The 23,924-nt window shown below is 35.3% G+C and overlaps 2 protein-coding genes across 3 annotated transcripts; both read left to right on the top strand.

The window, feature by feature from the left end:
* Window positions 1-204: 204 nt before the first annotated feature.
* Window positions 205-8,067, top strand: LOC141667286 (uncharacterized). 2 transcript variants are annotated; one of them, XM_074473713.1, is made up of 8 exons: window positions 205-564; window positions 691-795; window positions 958-1,014; window positions 2,573-2,653; window positions 6,459-6,493; window positions 7,236-7,325; window positions 7,409-7,565; window positions 7,696-8,067. In XM_074473713.1, exons 1-8 carry the CDS (start codon window positions 268-270, stop codon window positions 7,798-7,800), a joined length of 927 nt encoding a protein of 308 aa, XP_074329814.1. In that variant the 5' UTR covers window positions 205-267; the 3' UTR covers window positions 7,801-8,067. The 2 variants fall into 2 exon arrangements, with proteins under 2 accessions (XP_074329814.1, XP_074329815.1); XM_074473714.1 differs by lacking the exon at window positions 958-1,014.
* A 630-nt stretch (window positions 8,068-8,697) lies between these two features.
* LOC141668427 (cytochrome P450 94A2-like) lies at window positions 8,698-10,389 on the top strand. Its single transcript, XM_074475312.1, has one exon. It carries the CDS (start codon window positions 8,821-8,823, stop codon window positions 10,240-10,242), a length of 1,422 nt encoding a protein of 473 aa, XP_074331413.1. The 5' UTR covers window positions 8,698-8,820; the 3' UTR covers window positions 10,243-10,389.
* Window positions 10,390-23,924: the final 13,535 nt, after the last annotated feature.

Raw genomic sequence — 23,924 nt, 5'->3', positions numbered from 1 at the left:
ACTAATTAAAAAGTATAATAAAAAATAATATTATAAAAAATTATAAATAAATATATATTTAATATCTATTCAATCGTAAAAAGTTAAGTGTAATAAAAATTATGAAGATAAATAAATATATAATTAAAAATAAAATTACGGAAACTAAAAAACAGAGGAGTTACATAAAGTGGACTTTGGTCACTAAATAATGAAGTTGATAGAAAGGGGGAAAAGATAACCAAATTAATAATTGAATAAAAATCAAAGAGAAAGGCAGAAGGGAGAATGAATATGAGTAATTGTTGTTCCGCCACTTATCTCACCACCATTTATCCATCTCATTTCATAAAATCTCCGACAACCCCCCTTCCTCGTTTTGTTACTTCATCTCTTTCCAACAAAATCACCGTCTCATTAGCTGAAGTTGAAAATGATGATGTTTTTCATGATTTTATTAAGGATAGAGAGATTAATGGAGATTTTGTTACTAAGATTACCGACAGTCTCTGGCTCAGGGATGTCAAACACATTGTCAATGTCAAAACTCAACTGCGCTCTCACTCGTCACAAGTATACCAGGAGGTCTCAAACTTGTTACCCCCTTTTTTCTTTCTCTTTTATTATTATTATTATTATTATTATTATTATTATTGTTGAGTTATAATTTCCAGCTTATCTTGCAATTCCTGATTCCTGCTAATTTATTAGTCCATAGATGACCAAAGTGAGGGCGGGTTCTTAAAACTGAAAACAACCAGTGAGTGGCTTCTTGGTGACAACACTGCACCAGTTAATAAGAAAGTAATGTATGAGGTTAGTTCTTCCCTTATGTTTTTCAATCTTCCTGCTTCTTTGTTCTGTTAATTTTTGTTACGCTATCATTACTCCTATTCATTTGCTTCATAAAAAGTCACATCACTCATCAGTATTAGCTTTTAGCCTGCTAAACCCCTTATACTTTTAGTCATGAAACAGGAATTTCAGAATGACAAAGAAAGAAGGAAGAGACTGAACCTCCTCAAATACGAAGCTGTATGATATGGCCTGAACTGTATCGCATCTTACTTGTATCTTTCATTTGTTATTCATTGTCCTCCCCCCCTCCCAAAAAAAATAAGCAGTTACCCTAAAAAATGACCATGCATTAAATTAATTACATTTGTTCTTCTGTTCTGAGATATGTCAGATAGTTAATGCTTAATATGGTCTTATTCTATGACTAAGTTAATATAAATTAAAGATAGGCTACTTTGATTATATATTATAGTTCATACTAACATTGGCTAAATTTTGGTGTACAAATATATTGATTTATCAACTTTTTGTACTATTTTGATTTGAAGTTCACAAAACAGATAAAATTCTATTGTCAACTGTCAACATGTCATATAAAGAGACCCTCCTAATTAATTGTTTTCTCTCCCTTAATATTGTGGAGTTCACTATATTTCTGTTATTTTGGTCAAATAATGAAATATAGAGTGATATGCGGATCATCCGCTTTTCATACACCCGATTTTGTGTTTAGTTTGTTGATGTTCATGACATAGATATTCAAAAATTACATTACATGTAATTATAGTATACTTTTTAATCTAATTCTTCCCCTGTTTAGATCATTGTTGTCCCACTCGCACAGCAACATAGGAATCCATAAGTCTGCATGTGGCAGAGATTTTTAGATTGTTAAGCCGTTGGCCTGTAAAGTTTGACCAAATATACAAATAGACTCTGAAAGTTAAAAAAAAAAGTATCCCAGTGCCCCTTAAGTATGTCTTTCATACATACCAGCCACATTTCCAATCAAATCGTCCAAAATCTATATGTGTATATTTGGTCAAACTTTGCAGTGCTATTTTCATTGTGAAGGTGCTAGTTATGTGTAAATTGACCCAGGGTTTCCTGTTGAAGCATGCACTTCTTAGATTGATAGTCGCCAATAAAATGCCATGCTGAAAAGGGATATTTAACCTGTCTAGAATAGAGGGAATAATAAAAGAAGAGAGATATTTTGTTAGTTCTCTTTTTCCATTAAATATCAGTTCCATCCTCATCCTTGATTGGCCATTTCATCTTATAAGTTCAACATTAGTTACTTTATCTCAATTTCTTTGATTTTTCTTTCAAACTCTCGTTTTCTAGACAGCATGCACTTAATAGTAATATGTATGTATTGTCATATTTTTTCATATATATACCCTATCATCTGTAAGTTTGATATATAATACTAATACAGTAATAACTATTAGATATATATATCATGTCAACAACGACTTGCCTAAGAACCGTGATATCCTTAATACAGGGAAATCTCAAATGATAATCCCTCTTCCTTTAAAGAGTTTATGACGCACTCAGTAGTAGTAGTAGTAGTAGTTTGAATCTGTTCCATACTTTGTAAACAGAACAAAGTATAGGTTAACAATACAAACATTGTAAACAGAAACTGTCACATTAACAATGAATCAATCAGTTTGAATCTGTTCCATACTTCGTGCCTCCTTGCAAATTTATATTATGCCACTTCAACCTACAAGAAAATAATATATTCAACATGTAACTTGAAGATTATGTAAACTTTTACATGCAGCTTAAAAAGGAATTACTTCTACTGACAGTAGGAATTGGAACTGCATGCAGTGGATATTGTTTGATAGCTTTATCATTCCAGGTAATGCATACTTAAGAGGTTAATATATATTGTTTCTCTCTTTGTGCAGATGTTTTCAATTTAATGAAATATAACTTTGTAAAAAGGGCCAACATAACTGTCATTGTTTTTAGAATTGTTTTAATATTGAGTTTTTACTTCTTTATATTCTGTAAAACTCTTTCTGGAGCCAAAAGGATCCCATATAATGTGGGTGAACCTTAATCCAAAAGAAAAACACATTAACAGTAAGGTAGAATCTGACCATCATTGTTCCCTTGCCCTTTAATTTTTAGTTTTTAAACCTCAGTGTTCTACTTCATGTTCCTGCAAACTGACTACAATAACTAGGAACTTTGATGTTAACATATATTGCTTGTGATGTTCTCCTGGACGCCTGCATGCATGTTATATTGCTTGTGATGTTCAAATTAGAAACTGGAGCGTCGTTAAAGGATTGAAGCTGAAAAACAATTGAAATTTGGTAAATTTTTGTCGAGAAAAATTCTGATCGTCATCGTCGTCGGAAAGGGTTGGCTGAACAAATAGATTTTAAAAGGATTAGATATATAAATCTTAAGGTGTATAGGTTAAACATGAAAGTTTTTAAAGCTGATTTGGCTTTAGTCTATGAAATGAAAATTTGAAGTTGCAAGTCCTAATTTTCATATAGTCACATATATGCTAGCAAACATACATGTGTGCAGGGATGACAAATTAATCTGATCCGACGGATACCCGATCTGAAACCCAAAATTTTGGATATATCGAGCCCGAAATTTTGCATTTGGATTTGGATTTGGATTTCAACGATATCGAACCGATACCCGATCCAAAATCTGAAACTCAATCCAAACCCGAAACCCGATTAAAACCCGACAAAAAAAATAATATATTATATACAATATTTTAAATGTAAAACATAATTTACATAATTTTATTGTATTATTTGAGTAGTAATAGATTAATGTAAAGATTATCAGCACTTATTTAGTGAATTATAATTTCTTTATTTCACTCTCATATTTCATTATTTAAGATGTACCTTTTATGTATTTACAAAAAAATCATTTATGATGGGATACTAAATAATATGTCATTAACACATCTTATATTTGACTCATCATGTCAACCCATATAATATAACTAGACGGGCCATTCTCTAGTAGTCATCAAAATATCTGTCGACTGTCATTTTGGATGTGAGATGTTAAATCAAAAAAATTTCATTTTGTAATGAAATTTCTACGTTCTTAATCATGCAAGCTGAATGTGGAAAAAGTAGGATGAAACCGAAAACTTAAAGTTGCTATTATCGGTGACATACTGTTACATTTATATATCTTTTATGAAAAGGAAAACAAATTTTAAAATGCAAAGTTCTAAAGTATGGGTGTAGAATACATAATATCTTTTAACAATTAAAGTAAAAACATCTTTGTGTGCGATTCCGGATCCTTCTGTTTTTTCAACTTCGTACCAGAATCATTATTGCGTCAACTTTTGTAAGTGGTAAGCACTACAAGACACATGTGACAGTGTATTTATCAAAATGTTGGATAACGAAATACATTTATGATTTTAACTTGAAATGCACAGAGTTTCGGAATGATATTCTTGATATAACATCAAGTATTTTATGATATTTTCAGTGTGTTATACATTAAACTGGTCACTGAAATGGAGCTCAGATATCATTTTGTTTACCGATCTCAACAAGTTATCATTTGCAGTCACTTAAGGTGATCTAATTATCAGTTTTTTCAGCTTTCAATTTTAAAAATAGGTGTAAATATATTTAAAAATTAAAAAAAAACAATATGGCCACTAAAATTATATATAAAGTTTTGTTCTTAGATTTTATCATGAAAAAAGACAAAAAAGTTATTTTTATATTTTAGAAAACTTTAGTACGGGTTTTGTTAGAAAATAAAATGTATAGTACTTAATAATTTATTTAGAGTGTAGTAAAAATCTCACTCAAAACAGCTTATACCCAATAATTGTTTAGACTTTTTAGTGATGAAATATTTTGTAGGGTTTCAGTTTTTTTTTCTTTTCAGTCTTTGATGATTCTGGTTATGATAGATATTTTAGATATATGTAATATTTTAGTTAAAGATTAGTTGATAATAATTATAATTTGTGTAGGTCCAATATTTATGGGTGTACGGTAATTGAAATTTGTTGTATTTGGAATCGACAATGTCGACAATGTCTCCGTCCAACTTCATTGATATCGTATTAAACTGTCCGTACTAGATTGTTACATTAATGGCGATGGCGTGTAGTTAATAATATATGTGTGTTGCATGAGATTTTATTTGAGAATATATTGTAGTGATGACCGTGTTGATATAGGTCATAAATGGATTGTTTTCTATTATAGTGATTAATATAGCGTTATTCGTGCATGATTTTAACCTTTCTCCATAGACTAATTCAACAATTGTCATAATTATTTGTTTAAATTTATAAAGTTTTTTAGAATTTTATGAAGTAATTCTATGACATTTGTCGTGATTAATATGATTATATATCTATAATATTATAGAATGGATCCGATCAAATAATATAAATTTAGTTAAATATATTAATTAATTTAAATTAAATATATGTTGTCAGTAATAAATTGGGATAAAATATATCTATCGAACTATTGTATATATTCCTTCGTAAATGTATAATACTTGATTTCAATTTGATTAACCCTGCTCAATATCGTGTGTATTTAACGAAATATTACGTATATGTTAATTAAAAAAAAAATTATATAATAATATGATACAAAGTAGCAAATGTAAAAAAAATATGATTATAAGTTATTAGTAAGTCTCAATAATTGTAATACCAAATATTTATTGTTTAAAGAGACACAAGCATACCTAATATGTGTATGATTAACTACACATATGGTTTTAGTAGCACCTGAAAATATTTGGATTTGGATAACCTGAAAATATTTGGATTTGGATTTGGATTTTCCGAACCCGACCCGTTGCCATCCCTACATGTGTGCCATTATTAGAGCTTTTTCACTCTCTACCACTGCAATAAAAGAAAAGACAATGGCCACCTAACTAGTAAGATATAGCAACATGCTTTATGGTACTATAAATATCGTGATTGGCTTTATATTCTCATAGCCTCTTTCTTCTTCTTTTAAGAGCTGCAAAACCTCATTTTGTTTATAGCTTCCTGTTTGAAGGTGTAATACTTAAATATAGCTGCAGCTGTAATGTTTTAAATCATGTTTTACATACCTGACCACATGAGCTGCAAAAGTTAATAATCAAAGATATTGGTCAAAATTTGAAACATGAACACAGAGTGGAAATGGAGAGGTAGTGCATGACACTCTAAGAAATAAACCGAGAATTTCGAGTTAACTTACTCAACATTTGTGCAAACTAGTATAAACTTTAAGTTGAACTCGTGCCTGTTTAAAGTGTGTTTTGATAGTTAACTTTGTTATGGCATCTCATTTCTGTTGTTTACACTCTCTGAAAAAGTTAACATCTGCTACTGTTAAAAGCTCTATTTTTGGCAGCTGCAAAGGTTGGCAAGACTAGATCTATTCTGTTGATAATCAGATTCATTAGGATTTGCATTTAACATGGAAGCTAAAGAGAAAATGATTTCAATTGATAAAAATATTAGCACACAAAGGGTTCAGAGAGTAACTTATAATTCTTTGATATGCTATAGCATGCATAACTTGTTAAGATTTGGTCACATTTCATATTTTAAATTATTATAGTCTAATCAAGCGCTTTGACAGTATTCTGACTAATACCTATAATTTTTTTTGTACACAACTACCTAGGCTGCTGTGAGTTATGCAACTGGAGTTCTTTTCAGGTTAGTTTTATTATTCAAACATCACGATGCAAGAAAATTATGTTTTTTGATTACTTGACTGTTGAAGGTGCTAAAAAATAACTCAGAAATCTTACCTAGATAGCATTGAAGTGGCTTCGATAATATACTGTAATTTGAATGGTCTCACTAAATAAATTATGTGCTCTTATGTGAAATTAAATGATATACTGTAGTTTGCTGTATTAAGGACGCGTTCACATTACTACTTTTATGTTGTCATAAGGTAGCATGTAGCTGTATGAGCTTTTATTTAGTTGATTGGTATCCTGGTTTTGTAATTAGGAACAATACAGTTGTATAATCTGTTCCATATCGTGAAGCTATGGACTAGCTGCAGATCTGAGAGTGCTGTGTGGCTCTTATGTTATCGTACAGTCGCTTACTACCGTTGGAGTTTTAGTTTACTTGATTGCAGTGAAATTGTTTAAAAATGGATTTTAAGTTGATATCTGTACTGGTTCTGTAATTGGGAAGAACACGCCTATCATCTTACAGTAAAATATTGCTTAAACTAAGAATTTGTCTGACCTGAGCTATACTATGAAACAATGGACTAGCAGCACATTTGAGAGGTGCTGTGTGGCCTTTTTTCTATCCACCAAGTAGAAGTTGATAAATACTGCTTAAAACCAGCTTTTTAACTGATAGATAGTGGAGTCCTTGAATTTTCTGCTGTACCACATTTGACACGACGAATTATATTTTGATCTCTTAAATGCAGCTGTTTGTATCTTCAACTTCTATGTCAACGTGCAGACAAAATTTCCAGAGATGAAGTTCCTCAAATTTTCAGGCAAAAGAAGACAAAGAAGTACTACTTTAGTTTTGTTATATGTTTGTGTTACTTGAACTTATTTCATCTTTAACGCAAGCTAAATTTTTCTTCTATTTCAGAATAGGAATAAGAAGCCAAGACCTGGAAGATTCATTTGAGAAGTTTATCAAGGGCAGTAGCATTGCTCTTTCATCACCAAGGCTTGTCATCCCCGCTGTGATATATGGATTATGGGGACTTTCTCAGCATTTCACGAAAGATATATTTGATTTCCAGGTACTACTTAATGCTACATATTCTGTCACGATTATGTGTCCGTACTCGCTGATATGCCTAAAATGTGTGCAGAAAAAAATGTCTTGGATTTTTTTTTTCTCATAGTTTACTTTTTTCAAATCTTAAACAGCTAGTGCCAGGAATGGTTGGAATATTTGCTTATAAAGCTGCAGCTCTAGTTCAAGTTTATAGGGACAATGAAGATCTGCAATTGATTTTTCCAGAGGATAACTAATAGTAAACAGAAAGGAAGTCAGCAAGTCACTCGAGAACTCTATAGATACAAATCGCATGATTAGAGAATCAAATAAAGATGAATAAATCCCAGAAGTTAATATGACTAATGTAGAGCATCTAGATACCCATTTTTGTCGACCTGATGGTGCACTTCAACAGCCACCCGCGAGTTCACTTTTACTTTGTGAAAAGATGTATTGCTTTGGCTTGTAAATGCTGCTGCCCTGAGCTGGAATATGCCTGTATAAAGTGTAGTCTATCTTTATTTTTCTTGGTTTGCTTTTAGTTCCATTATATCATACATAATACAGTTTATTTCAATTTGATCCTCAGGATTTAAATACTACATAAATTTGCTGTTAAATTAGTAATGGAATGGATTGCCCATACATAATAGATGCCCATACATAATACTAGCAAGTAGTGTATATGTTTATGAACACTAGAATGAGAAAACTTTAAGTAAGACATTAAAAAACAGGCTCTTGAAGTCAACATTTGTTCTTAAGCTAACACCCCCAATAACTTTTTTCTTAAGCTAATTAACCAATGAATTAGTCAAGGAACAGAAGTTGAATAATGTGGAGTCGTATTAGCGTTAACTTAACATAGTTGTATTAATCAAGTAACGAGACCTGTTTTTCCGTAATTTGAGTAATTTGCAGTCTCTTGTGCTGTTGTAGGAATGTGACAATAATAGAATTTTGTAGGACTCTGCTTGGTGTTGGGGCTTAGGTAGGTAATATATATCTTTCATAATTGGGTGTTGTGGCTTAGGTAGGTAATATATATCTTTCATAATTGGGTTAACGTGGGTGGTGCCAACGCGTATATTGATATATTCATCTCCGCCGGTATCTTACGCATTTATATATACATTTTAAACGTAATAGAATTGTCAACGAATTTATACATATGCATCTTCATATAAAAAGCCATTACCGTACCCCCATCATTCTTAACAAGAATCAACTGAAAATTCATAAACCCACTTTGTTTTTCCATCGCTTATTTGGTAATGTCGACTTCGAATCTCTTAACTAAAACCAAATCCGAAGAACTTCTACCAACATATCCTCTTATCGGTTCATTTCCTTCCATCGTAGCTAATCAAGACCGAGTCATCCAATGGACGTCAGACATTCTTCTGAATTCACCTTCTTCATCTTTCATTCTTCATCGTCCATTCGGTCAAGAGAGTGTCTTGACATCAAATCCTGCAAATGTTAAACATATGTTAGAGACAAGCTTCAATGTTTACCAAAAGGGTGACACTTTTCGAAACACCTTATCTGATTTATTCGGACAAGGTACATTTCTTGCTGATGGTGAGCAGTGGAAATCACAAAGACAAGTTCTGAGCCATGAGTTTGATAACCAAGAATTTGTCAAGTTTTTTCAAAGTGTAGTTTCTTCCAAAATTATCAATGGTCTCATTCCGGTCTTATCTCATGCGTCGGCAAATAAACTCGAGCTCAATTTTCAAGACATACTTGAAAGATTTGGACTGGACACAATATGTAATGTTGCGTGTGGATATGATGACAATTCTTTGTTACCATCTCTTCCTCCATCTGTATTAGGTCAAGCTTTTCATGATGCACTTCGAATTAGCAACCAAAGATTCAGTGAACTTTTACCTATAATCTGGAGAACCAAAAGGTTTCTTAACATCGGATCTGAGAAAGAGCTCAGAAACGGATTAAATGTCATACAAAATTTCCTCAAAGAAAGTGTAGAGAAAAAGAAGGATGAAGTCCGCAAAAACAAGAAGTCTCAGGACTTCTTATCACTTCTACTATTCTCTGGTATTACAGACGATAACTTTCTCAAAGATATGGTCATCAACTTCATTTTAGCGGGTCTAGAATCTGTATCAGCAGCCTTAACATGGTACTTCTGGCTGATCTCCAAAAACCCTGAAAGAGAAGCAAAGATTCTTGATGAACTTAATGAAGATTCATCAGATATATTAACATACACTCATGCATCAATTTACGAAAGCTTAAGAATATATCCATCTGTTCCTGTGAACTCGAGAACAGCTGTACAAGATGATGTGATGCCAGATGGGACTCAAGTCAAGAAAGGTTCAAGAGTAAGTTATCATAATTATGCAATGGGGCGGTCGGAGAAGTTGTGGGGGAATGACTGGGAAGAATTCAAGCCTGAAAGGTTTTTGAAAAGAGATGAAAATGATGGAAAACTGGTATTGGTGAGGGCCGACCAATTTGACTTTCCACAGTTTCATGCAGGTCCAAGAACTTGCATGGGTAGGGAGATGGCTACATGGCAGATGAAGAGGGTGATTGCAGCTGTGCTGCGGCAGTTTAAGGTGGTGGCAGTGATGGATCAGGATGGTTATGAACCTAAATTTATATCCTACTTCAATTCAAAGATGGAAGGTGGTTTTCCTGTGAAAATTGTAGAAAGGGTTTGAATTTTAGATTAAAGTGTTGTCCTTGTTCAAAGTTTGTTGTACTTGGGTCTTGATGGTCCATTGCTTGTAGTCCTGTTTTTTCCTTAAAAATTGTTGTAATCGTTCTTTTTAACTTTTTCATGGATGGAACTATCTGAATTCGTGCGATCTTGATGGTGTTTTCCGTTAAATATCCAATAGAGGATTCAGATTCTAGAAAAGTGGTGGCCCTTTTTCAAAGTTTGTTGAATCACTTATATTTCCTCCTTTTTTTCCTTTTCGGAGAGGGAGTTTTTTAGTATATAAGCATGCAGATGATTTCAATTAGTATGAGATATTTTGGGAGCTGTTCAAAAATAAATCCGTGCGGGTTCAGTCTAGAATGGACAATATCATTCTAACGTAGAGTTAGGTTTGTTCAGCAAGACCAACAAGTGGTATCTGAGTTATGGTTGAGACAGTCTATAAGAATCTTACGTGGGCTCCATAATGGACCTAAGAAGCGGCATATGAGCTACCTGGTTGAGACGTTCCATAACAATTTCACGTGTGCTCCAGAATGGACCTAAAATGCGGCAGATGGGCTATCAAGTATGGGCTCAAGAAAAAGGCAAGTGGGCCTTTCAGTACGGGCCTAGGAGAGCAGATATTCGACTGGTGTCGAGCCCGATGTGTGAAGGAGGAGATTGTTAGGAGTTGTCCCACATCGTTTGTGGGAGGGGCATTTTGTTAGTATATAAGCAACGAGATAACTCCAATTAGTATGAGACCTTTTGTGAGTTGTCCAAAAATAAATCCGTGTGGCCTCAACCTAGAGTGGAGTTAAGTCTGCTCAGCAAGTCCAACGAGATATGCACTTGGTCTCACATGTTTTTTATATATTGTAAAAAATTAATAATATCATAAATAAGGATATATATATTTATATTTGTATTAAAAAAATTTAAAAAAAATTAAAAAATAAAAACGATAACTTTTAAAAAATCGTGCATTGCACAAGATATAAGATATTATTATTTAAATTTGAATAAAGTGCATTTCATGTAATTACATTTAGGCTGTTAAACTACCGACGAGAAACTATCGTTTGCTAAATTTTTATTATAGTTACATTATACATATTTCCATTGCATTACTCAAACGCCTTAAGGTTATACTTGAAATTTTAGTTTTTCAACCCATCCATTAAAAGCCAAACATAGTTTTCATTCCTAGTTTTAAAAAAGTGATAAATTATACACTTATCATATATGTATACATATCTTTATCTATATAATACATCAACATGGGTATAAAATTAGTGACATTTTATTTGTGAGTTGAAATAACTATTTTACCCCTATATTTAATATTTATTTAAAAAGTTATTGTTAGTGAGAATCAAACTCATATATATTCATAACAATATAACTATTTACACAACTACATCATATTGTCACTTGTATTTTTTATTATATACATAATATATGAGTGTCATAAACATTACTACCTTTTTATTATTAACTTCAAACATAATTATAATATCACGGTCTTTAACATTATCATTACCTTTTGCCATTTATGCTAGATGTTTTATTCATGTAAATTGGTGAGATATTTTATTAATGTGCAATGATAAATTTGCCCTTGTATATTAATTTAATTAGGTGTTTAAAATTATGTGTATTCACATATTTTCAGATGAATTTTTGTCACATTGTCATGCATATATAACATGTGTGTGTTTGTCGTGTGAATGAAATAAAATATAATTAAACATGAAATATAAATAGATCATATATTTATATTCATATATGTGTATGTGTCATAAATATGTGTATATGTATATGTGTCATAGGTATGTGTATGAATATTTCAAATTTAAGTAAACTTTAGGTATGTAAATATGAATTTTTCAAAAATAAAAAGGTACCATCAATCTATATAATTATTAGATTATTGTTAGTCGCTAAACACGCGCTAATTTACACGCAAGTATACGAGTTCGCAAGTAGTATAAGATATAAATCATATTCGTTCCCACATAGACTCACTTTGGTTAACTAATTAATTTATGCACTTAAGCAACAATGTATGGTCATTATTCAATGCTAAGACGATAACAAATTGAGGTTGTTTATAACTAAGAATTTAACTAACAAATATAACTAAGAGAATAAAGAGGGTTGTATATTATATGAGACAAACATGAAATTCTAACTTCATTAAATACTTCATTCAAAAGCCTTATTGTTATTAACTTTAGCATGTAATGGTGATGATATTAATCAGATAACACGGAACTGCTAAACGCCAACTTTCGTTGCACGAATAACATACTATCAGACATCCACACAAGAGATGGAAGCTGAATAGACACCAATTATATTATAACCCTATATGTCTATAAAATTTGACAACATAACGGTTTAAGCACAAGTTATCTATCATGATTACACAGGGCAAGTAAGATGGTTAAAATTATCTACGAATCATGCATAACAATAACACATGAACCTATGCTAGCATGGCAAGTTCTAAATCCTTAAATTCACTGTCGCTTCATTAAAGATTAACACGCTATCTTATAAGTTCGCGATGCTCATAAGACGAATACACACAACCAATACTAGATTATCATACAATCACCACACACTAAGGCATCAAAATAAATTAACTAAAGAAATCCATAAATAAATACGTTAGAACCCCACGATAATGATTAGCCCATAATCAGACTCATCATCAACGTGTGTTCTGATGAAAACATGGTATAACAAACGTAGTCTTTATACTTAAATAACAAGACTAAGTACGAAACAAGAGTAAGGTTCACAAATAAGAAAAGTAGCATCCAAGTTACAACTTAGAACAAAGATTCGCAAGTAAAAACAAGATCTTCTTCGTCTTTGTTGAATCCGTGCTAAAACGGTTTTCTTACGGATCTCCTTACGCTCTGATACATCTCTCTCTTAAAAAAGTCCTTTATTTGAATATATATAGCAGCCCCATGCAATCCAGAAGTCCTCCAATTGTAATTATAATAGAATCAGGATTCTTTGAATTTGCACCGGCGCGGCTGCGCGCTATCACAGCGCAGGCGCTCTGCCTTTCTGACATCCTGGCGCAGGCGCACGCTTGACCAGCGCGGGCGCGCTGTACCTCTGGAAAAAACTTCAGATTTCTGATTTTCTTTGCTACTTCGAGTCAGCTTTCCAGAGCTTTTATTCCAACACCACCTTGACACCAAATTAGCACCAAAACAATGCTAATTCACCTGATTACCTAGATAATGCTTGAAATGCAAAAACACTAGAAAACACGTTAAAACACTTAACAACTTGAGTACAAATGCATCAATTCAAAGCTTAATAGAGCATTATAAAGTATCATAAATGCCACTCAACATACCCCAAACTTGAATCGATGCTTGTCCTCAAGCATAAACAGACTCAAAGAAAAAGAAACAAAAATGCATGAATGCAACTAATATGAATGCAACGATCCCAATAGAATAACTAAACCAATCAACGAGCAACATCTCAACAAATGCAGTTACTCGCATAAAGATCAATCAAATCATACAAATCAATTTACAAACTAGAGATGTGCGTGTGTGCAAATGTTTACAGATATACTATCGTAACTAGATCAATAATCATGACTCACTACTCAACAAGGCAATCGCAAGGTTATAAATAAAATAAAAAGCTAGACTCAAAATAACTTATAATACTTCAATTCTTATATTGGAGTTTTATATGGATTCATGCTTTAATTCAAACAAAATAACACACATATGTTTATTTGATCGTGCAATGAGTGAGGTCCACAAAAGACTTATACAATAGTATCCATGTAGCGAGCGTTAGGTTAGCGGATCCCAAACTATAAAAGCCTTAGGTCACTAGGCACAAAGTCCCCTAAGAACTTAATAACTCGAGTACTAAAGAGCCCACTCGTGATCAATTATACATAACGTTTATTCTTTTTTCTTTTCTTTTCTTTTTCTTTTTTTCTCTTTTTTTTTCTTTTCTCTTTCTGAACGAGTGCGTTTCGCTCCATCTCGTTCAACCCTAGACTACTCATATAATTATGAGCCGACTACTAGCCATTTGACACCTAGCCACAACAACTAGTAGCGAAATCCAATTTTTCTCCAATTTCTAAAAATTCATGTTATTTCTTTATTAAAAAAATATCCTAAATTTTAAATATACACAAGCGATTAAACCTTGACAAACAAACAAACCATGATCATGATCTAGCACTTAAGCAGCCTATAAGACTTAGTGAAATACAAGTGTCTCTAGCATGCAAATTAATTCGATAAGACTTAACATCACTAAAAACGACATCACTACACTAGCATCAATGTCACAAATTAATCGGAAAAATCATCTAAGGGATCATGTTATAATGCAAACACATGAACTATATGAACAAACTAACATAAAAACTACCAAAATAATAATAATAAAAAAAACTACATGGAAAAATATGCACTATATGAACTAAATTATCATGAATATGCAAAGTATATCACACAAAACATATTCCTTCAACTACTATCCCCAAACTTAAAATATTCACTGTCCTCAATGAAGGTAATAGTAAGTAATCAGGCATACCTACTCAAAATCAGGCTCCTCACCCTCAACGGGTGGAGTGTCAGGTGTGTCCGGAGGTGGATACACGACATCCTCACTAAAACCTGGCCACTGGATGTCAACACCGGTGGCTCGAAAAGCTGTCCCGAATGCCTAGGTAAGATCACGTGCAAACCTGCTGTGGATGTCATGCATCACATCCATCCTCCTAGCCAGATGCCTGTACTGCATCATGCTCATGCCAGCTCCCATATCAGCTCCTTTCTCCTCCTCATGTGCCTGCTGCGATGGCCCTGCCTCATCTCCTAGTTGAGATCTCCATGTATTCCTGCTCGCCTGAGTGGCCCCAGCAGCTGGCCTCCCACCAGGTAGGTGGTCAAAAGTATAACCAAGCCCCTTCAGATCGGGCTTGCCTCTATCTCATTCTTGTATTGTAGCCAAAGTAGTGCTGTCAATAGGAGCACTCGGGATCTGTAACTGCTCATGTGCGGGCCAATGAAAACCAACTGCCACGCACAGCTACGTCACAACAGACGCATGCGGAATAGACCCCGTGGTACTCCCCCTCAAGAACTTCAGGATACCCTGATAAATCACCATCCCCAAATCCACATAATCGCCCTGAAGAATGCCCCATAACAGCCGTGCACGCTCCACAGTAATCTCATGTACATGCGAAGATGGCATGATGTTAGCACAAATAAACACGTTCTATGCACGGGAAAACCTGTTCATGCTGGAAGCGGGAACGTAGAATACTCGGTCGTACCCCTCTTAATCTTCCAGTGAGTGTTGGGCTGGCACAGCGTAGCAACAATAAGATCCAGATCAAAGTCCTCTAGAGTCTTATCATTTCACGTGTCTTGCCCGACCTTCCTCGCGGGCTGCTCAATCACCGTCCTGATAACTTCTGCACTATACTCTACAGTCCTCCCGCGAACCACCGTGAAGCCATTCTTCTCAGCCTTCGTGTTCACATAGAACTCGCGAACAACACTCATGGGCACAGCAACGGGGGCCTTGTAAAAAGGAACTCAGCCCATCTCCAGAATCATCTCCAATAGCTTACAATCCTTCCCTGATGGCAGAAAACCTCGCTCCTTGATGATCGACATCGAGAGAACCCTCGTATACTCCGCTTCAGCCTCGGGAGTAGAGAACCTCGGCCTTAAACCACCCACACTTGAAGAATCGGTGGTGCTACTGCTTACTTGTGTTCTTTGTCTCTTGGGTGCCATTGGAATTGAGTAGAGAGAATGAGAGTTGTGTTTGAGAGATAATTTGTGTTGAGAATTTGTGAAGTGGTGAAGAAGTTTGTGTATGAGGTGTATGTATATATAGGTGGTGAAAAGAGAATTATATATGGAATATAAGTGGGATTTGATTATGGGAATAATGGGAGTAATGGGTTTAATCTGGAGAGGAAAATTTGGGATGTGGGGGAGTAAAATTCGGTTGGGAATTGATTTTGTAGCAAAAATCCCGATTCCCCCCCTTAAAACTGCCTTTCATTTTTTCTGAGTCGGGACCTCGGCGCGGCCACGCGCTAGGACAGCGTGGGCGTGTACTACTTCTGCCAAACCTGCGTGGGCGCGCGCTGGAACAGCGCGGGCGTGCCGTGTTTCTGTGTTTTCAGCGCTGTCGCGCGCTAGGACAGCGCGGTCGCGCGCTAGGACAGCGCGGGCGCGCCAGGCTTTTGTAGTCAGCCCAGAATTTTTTTCCATTTTATGATTTTTTTGTGATTTTCTCTTTTTTTCTTGCTTCCTCTACTTACTAATGTACAACAAACTTGGGTTGCCTCCCAAGAAGCGCTTGCTTTACGTCGTTAGCTTGACGTAGAACCTTGAGCTCAAATGGACAATAAAACGGCAAACTACCTCTCGGTTTGCCGTGTCACCATAGTAATGCTTCAATCTCTGACCATTTACTTTGAATGCTTGGGCCAGATCATTCTCAAAAATTTCTACCGCTCCATGCGGAAACACAGTTTTGACAATAAATGACCCTAACCATCTTGACTTCAACTTTCCAGGAAAAAGACGGAGATGAGGGTTGAACAAAAGAACTTCTTTCCCCGACACAAATGATTTAAGCACTAGACCCCGGTCGTGCGACCTCTTGACTTTCTCCTTATACATATTGTTGTTCTCATAAGCTTGAAGTTGAAATTCATCGAGCTCATTCAGTTGAAGCATCCTTTTCTTTCCAGCTGCATCGAAATCCAGATTCAATTTCTTCAAAGCCCAATACGCTTTATGCTCCAGCTCCACCGGCAAATGACACCCCTTACCATAAACCAACTGATACGGTGACATCCCTAGCGGAGTCTTGAATGCTATTCAATACGCCCAAACAGCTTCATCAAGCTTCAAAGACCAATTCTTCCTCGATGGACACACAACTTTCTCTAAAATGCGCTTGATCTCCCTGTTAGATACCTCGGCTTAATCATTCGTTTGAGGATGATAAGCCGTAGCAATGTGATGATTCATATTATACCTTTTTATCATAGTAGTGAACTTGCGGTTACAGAAATGTGACCCCTCATCACTGATTATGACTCTTGGAGTTCCAAATCTTGTGAATATCTACTTATGAAGAAAATTAAGCACCACTTTCACATCGTTCGTTGGCAACGCCTTAATTTCAACCTATTTCGACACATAATCCACCGTCAACAAGATATACTGATTGTTACAGGATGAGATAAATGGGCCTATGAAGTCAATTCCCAAAATATCGAAGACCTCAACCTCGAGAAGGACATTAAGAGGCATCTCATCCCTCTTAGACATATTACCCACACGTTGACATCGATCACATTTCAAAACAAACTGGTGAGCATCTTTAAACAAGGTTGACCAAAAATAACATGCTTGCAGAATACGAACTGCTGTCTTTTCTTCACCATAATGTCCTCCATAAACCGTTGAGTGGCAATCTCGCAAGACCCCCCCGTTTCGCTGTAAGGTATACATCTCCTGATGATTTGGTCAGCTTATTGTCGAAAAAAATGGCTCATCCCACATATACCACTTCACTTCATGTAGAAACTTCGTCCTTTGAGCATAAGATAAGTCGGGAGGCATGATATTACTCACAAGGTAGTTCACAATGTCTGCAAACCACGGTTCTTCTTCTTGCACTCCAAATAGCTGCTCGTTGGGAAAAGACTCATTTATCAAGGTCTTATCCAATGAAGTAGCATTAGGGTTCTCTAAATGCAAGAAATGATCAGCGACTTGATTTTCAGTCCCCTTTATATCCTTGATCTCTGGTTCAAATTCTTGAAGCAACAGAACCCATCTAATCAATCTAGGCTTCGAGTCCTTCTTTGAGACGAGATAACGTATTGCAGCGTGATCAGTGAAAACTGTCACCTTAGTCCCAAGTAGATAAGATCGAAATTTCTCAAAACCATAGATAATAGCCAAAAGTTCTTTCTCCGTAGTAGTATAATTCATTTGAGCACCATTTTGGGTCTTGCTAGCGAAGTAGACCACATAAAATATGTTGTTCTTCCTCTGCCCAAGAACTGTTCCAACTGCATAGTCACTTGCATCGCACATCATCTCAAAAGGTTCATTCCAATTAAGTACAGTTATGACAGGTGCCGTGATTAAACTCTTCTTCAATATTTCAAAAGCTGCAAGGCACTCATCATTAAACTTGAAAGGGACGTATTTCTCTAGCAAACTGCATAATGGCTTCGAAATCTTAGAGAAGTCTTTGATGAAACGCCTATAGAAACCCGCATGACCAAGAAAACTACGAATTCCCTTAACAGAAATAGGAGGAGGAAGATTTTCAATGACCCCCACCTTGACTTTGTCCATATCAAGACCCTTACTAGAAAACTTGTGCCCAAGAATAATGCCATGTCACACCATAAAGTGATATTTTTCCCAATTGAGAACCAAATTGGTCTCAACACACCTCTTGAGAACATGTCCAAGGTTTTGCAAGCATTCATCAAAAAAATCACCAAATACAGAGAAGTCGTCCATGAACACCTCCGCATTCTGGCAATCATATCAGAAAAAATGGCCATCATACATTTCTAAAATATGGCTGCTGCACCACACATACAAAAAGAAACTCGTCTGAAGGCGAAAGTACCAAATGGACAAGTGAAGGCAGTCTTCTCCTGATCTTCTGGAGAGATACAAATCTGATTGTAACTCGAATAACCATCAAGAATACAGTAGTACTCATGACCAGCCAATCTATCAAGCATCTGGTCAATGAAGGGCAAAGGGAAGTGATCCTTCCTAGTGGCCTTGTTCAGCTTTCTGTAGTCCATGCAAACTCTCCACCCCATGACTGTTATTGTAGAAATAAGCTCATTCTTTTCATTTTCTAGCAGTAATTGTTCTTCACCTTCATCATCTTCACTATCTGAATTTCCCAATAAGGCTTTTTCTAAGGCATCAGACCTTAGTAATTGATCAAGTTCTGAAGTAACCATAGAATCGACCAACTCCACCTTTAAGCACTCTTCATTTCCGTAGGAAGTTTCATAGCATTGAACACATTAAAAGTTACATCCTGATCCAGCACTAGCATTGTAAGCTCACTCTCTTGCACATCTATCAAAGTTCGGCTGTTCACCAATAAAGGTCTTCCCAAGTTTATGGGAATCTTCTTATCCTCCACGAAATCAAGAATGATGAAATCAGCAGGGTAGATGAGTTTAATAACCTTGACCAAGACATCCTTCACAACACCTCGCGAATATGTAACAGAACGGTCGGGCAATTGCAAAGTCATATAAGTTGGTTTTGGATCAGGTAAGTCTAACTGCTTGAAGATTAACAAAGGCATCAGATTAAGCATCTGTCAAAAGACACTTTTCGAATAGTACATGGAATAGTGAAGCTTTTGGGATCTTTAAGCTTCGGAGGCAACTTCTGTTGTAGCACAGCACTGCATTCCTCCGTGAGAGTGATTGTCTCTAAATCATCTAGTTTCACTTTTCGAGAAAGAATACCTTTCATAAACTTTACGTAACTAGGCATCTGCTCAAAAGCCTCACCGAAAGGTATGTGGATATGAAGTTTCTTGAACACCTCCAGAAACTTCTCAAACTGCTTGTCCAGCTTTTTCTTCTGCAGCCGCTTAGGAAAAGGCGATGGAGGATAGATCTGTTTCTTCCCTATATTACCCTCAGGAGGAGTGTTATAATGACTCGTATATTTTTGAATTTTTAAATATGTGATTATTACGGAAATTATTAAATAAAATATGTGCATTGGTTTTGACCGCTATGGGTTGTTTGATTATTATCTATTTGTGATATATGATGTATCAGGTTGTCCGGGTGATTAATTAAGGAACTGTATTAAATGGTTTCACTTTTAAAGTGGATTTAACACAAATTTATTTGTATAAATATTTGAAGTGTCTCTAAAATGGTTTTTATGATTTTATAATTACAATGATTATTTTTAGGATTTTATAAAATTGAGATATCAATATTTTATTGATTATTTATCTTTAAATGATTTTCTGATTACTTTTATTTGTAAAATCCATAGTTAATTCTAGAATTCTTCAAAAATTATGAAACTCATATTTATTTATGTTTGGAATATTTTGATAATTTTAAAATCATTTTAGAAATTTTAGGGATTAATTCCACCCGCGCGTCGATTCGTTTAATTGCTAAAATCGGGTATAAATTGCGTTTCAGAAATTATTTTAAAATTATGAAATGTATGTTTTATTTAAGTTAGGGATATTTGTAACCTTTTAAGGTTATTTTAGTAAATTTCTGGAATTATTTTATACACAATTTGGTTCATAAATTATGAATTCGGGGTGGAATAAAACACGTAATTGCAGTCGGTTAAAACAAAAACGACACGTATCATAATTGTTGGATACGTGTCTGTAGTCTAAAAATTTGGCATTTCTTTTTCTTTCCTCTCGATCCTGTCTCTCTCTCAAACAATCTCTCGGTCTTTCTATCTTTATCTCAGTCTCTCCTCCTCCTCCTCCTCTACTCTTCGTTTTTCTGCATCCTGCAATTTCTATGTTCTTGCTCTTCCCTCCTGGTCGAGCTTCGTTTTCGATACTTTTTTCCGGCCGCCCTTCTTGTTTCGGTAATTGCCGCCTACGATTCCTGTCTTTCACCTCTGGCCGCCGCCGGACTTCTCTCCGGCGAGGTGGTCTCTGTATGTGTTATACTGTGCGTGCGTTGTGTGTGTTTTGTGTGGGTGATATTGCCGTGTATGGTTGCTGTCTATTTTTCCGTGCCCAGCCGCCGCCCTTTGCTGTTTTTCGGCGAAGAGGTGGCGTGTGCTCGGCGTTGCTCTCTGTAGCCTCGGTTCTGTTATTCCGTTTGTGCTGTTGTGATTGCAGAATTTGAAGACTTGTTTTGTGATTTCGATTCAATTCGATGATTGCTTTCGTGATGTCGTGAATCAATAAATTCGAATAAATTTTGTGATTAATTGAATTATCGGTACTAATTATTCATAAAATTTATCGGTGAGATCTGCGATCGGAATCCCGACTTGGGGAACCTCCAGATTTTACCGCCGTTGGCGATGAGCCTCGGCGAGCCGACGGTGGACTGTGATGACGCGGTTGCCGACGACGGACTTTGATGACGCGGTTCTGAGTCCAAATATAAATAAATAAATTAATTCGTGAAATTATATTTGAAACGAGAATTTGATTTTTACATTAAAGTCGAGTACGTAATTTAGTTGACGAGTTGTGATTGGTTGTCGTGTTTTAAATTGGATTGTTGTTGTTGAATTGACGTCGATTGATGTTTCGACGGGTAGTTCGATAAACAAAGGAGACGCTGCCCGATTTCCGGGAAACTGAATTATTTAAATACGGGAACGTATCCGATGAATATCGGGACATTGAGAGACTATACATATATATATGTGGGTGTTTTATATGAACTTGGTAGTACGATGTGATAAAATATTTTGCCAATCGATAACCCTGATTTCATAAAATAAAGAGTATCTGTATTTTCCGAAAATGAACACCAAATCGATTTTCGAGATTGTGAACCCTACTTGTTGCGTGTGTTATTATGATATAAATAATTACTAGTCGGGTTTGAATATCATTGGGTAAAATTGGTATCAAAGATATGTCAAGCATACCTAGATGTCTAACGTAGGGTATTTCGACCCTGTAGGTTCTAGTCGGGAAACCGAAAGTGGACGATGGACTAAAGATGACCTAGTAGCCAGTCGACGAGCTTATTAGAGTTTTAACAGAGAAACTTGAGTATCAAAGTCGAATCCAATGCGATCTAGTGATTGGACGTTAGAGCCTGAGCGGCAGAATCAGCTCAGATTTGATCAGTAATAGTTGTAAAGCCCTGTAAGGCAAGTACTTCCGAACTTTTCTTCAAGATATATCGCAATTATTTTTGAACTATTTCATAACATGTCGCTCTTATTCAAAATAACTCTTAGTTATATTGCAAGTGCTTTAAACTATTTACCCTTGAACCCTGATTTTCTTGATCTTGAGCCGTAAGCCTTGTTCTTTGTAAACCATCCTTTGTTGATCCTCAGATACCAAATCACACAAATATGATACCACTCCCCAAATGTATAACTACCAAACACCAAACACTGGAACAAAATTGTTTGAAAATACAGAAACTTTTATACTCCAACCATTCTTTATAACATCAAAGAACTATACCTTGAGAAATCATCACTGGTCTAATACCTGATCCTTTACAAACTGGAAACCGTTTCTTATATATACCCTGATATACCCTTGTGATACTCAAGAATTGCATTACGCTTTTATACCAATGCTCTATCGCTGTTGATTATGATCTTGCTTATTGAATTACATTGTTTATTATACTAAATTGTAATAAAAGTTAGGATTTGGTACGTTGTAATAAAAGTTAAGGTTGTGGCTTGTTTTCGTACTTTAACCTATTGCGATCCGTGGTTGTATAAAGCAGGGTCATAGCAAATAGTATCTTATATACAGGTTCATATATTGTGTATGTGTTGTGGACCCCAAACTTCTGACCCGGGTTCGGAGGGCGCCACAGGTTGGTATCAGAGCTACATGTTATAAGTCACTGAAACAAGCCTAGATTGTCGGGATTGGGTAGAGGGTTAGGATTAGGAAATAGAAAGATAAGACGTCATGAGGATGAGTGCGACTATATAGTAGATCTCCGGCACGGTTCGTGTTACAATTCGGGATTCTTAGCTTGTGACATGATTTCTAGACAACAATAATGGCAGATCCTGATTTCCTTGTACCATCCGATCGTTTGGGGCTTTCCGTTCAAGGACTGTCATCTTCTCTCGGATTTGATTTGCACCTTGTTCCTCCATCCGTATTAACAGTACTACCTTCTGTTATGACAGTTGCACCTCTTCAAGCTATTCTGCGCTATTCAATCACCTCTTGATACGAGACTATCTATTTAAGAACCTCTATCTGCTTATTTTTGTTTTACTGGAAATTCAATTACGAGTGTATCTCTTCAGTTTACCCTACACCCTGTTCTATACCCCGGTTTAAAACTTATCCTATGAAGCAATTGTACCTACAAGGATGAATTCGGGAGTTACAGTAAATGGTGAGTATTTGAGATATAAGTAAAAGTCAGAAGGAGTTTAGGAAGAAGATTCACGTGTCTCGGAGGATAGCTGTTACCAGATTAAATGGAGCTACTAGTAAATAGGCCACCAGTGATTGGTTGTGGGATGGATTAGATGAATTATGAAAAAGTTAGAGAGAAAAATATAAATCTAGAATATTTATAGAATTAAATGATGGTGCTATGATAAATGTGATATGTAAAGTAGTGATGTGATGTGATATGGGCAAATTTTGGTTCTATGAAATAGACTTGTTGACTATTGGATAGTCTGTTCCACTTAATGATTGCAAAGTTGATGATGGAAGTATTACCAGTATGGGAGCCTTGATGTGAAGCTATGAATAAGATAATATGCAACAACAATTGAAGTTTCGTCGATTAAGAAAGGCAAATGGACACGATGAAGGAGAAAGGTAGATTGAAGTGAACGGACCTTTATGTGATTGTTTCTTTAATTTGGTACCTTGTGATAGGTAGGAAGGGCAACAACCATATTTTTG

The sequence above is a fragment of the Apium graveolens genome, chromosome 6 (assembly GCF_009905375.1).
Source record: "Apium graveolens cultivar Ventura chromosome 6, ASM990537v1, whole genome shotgun sequence".
Lineage (NCBI taxonomy): Eukaryota > Viridiplantae > Streptophyta > Magnoliopsida > Apiales > Apiaceae > Apium > Apium graveolens.
The sequence above is the reverse complement of the archived record's forward strand: the minus strand, read 5'-3'. Positions and strand labels throughout refer to the sequence as shown.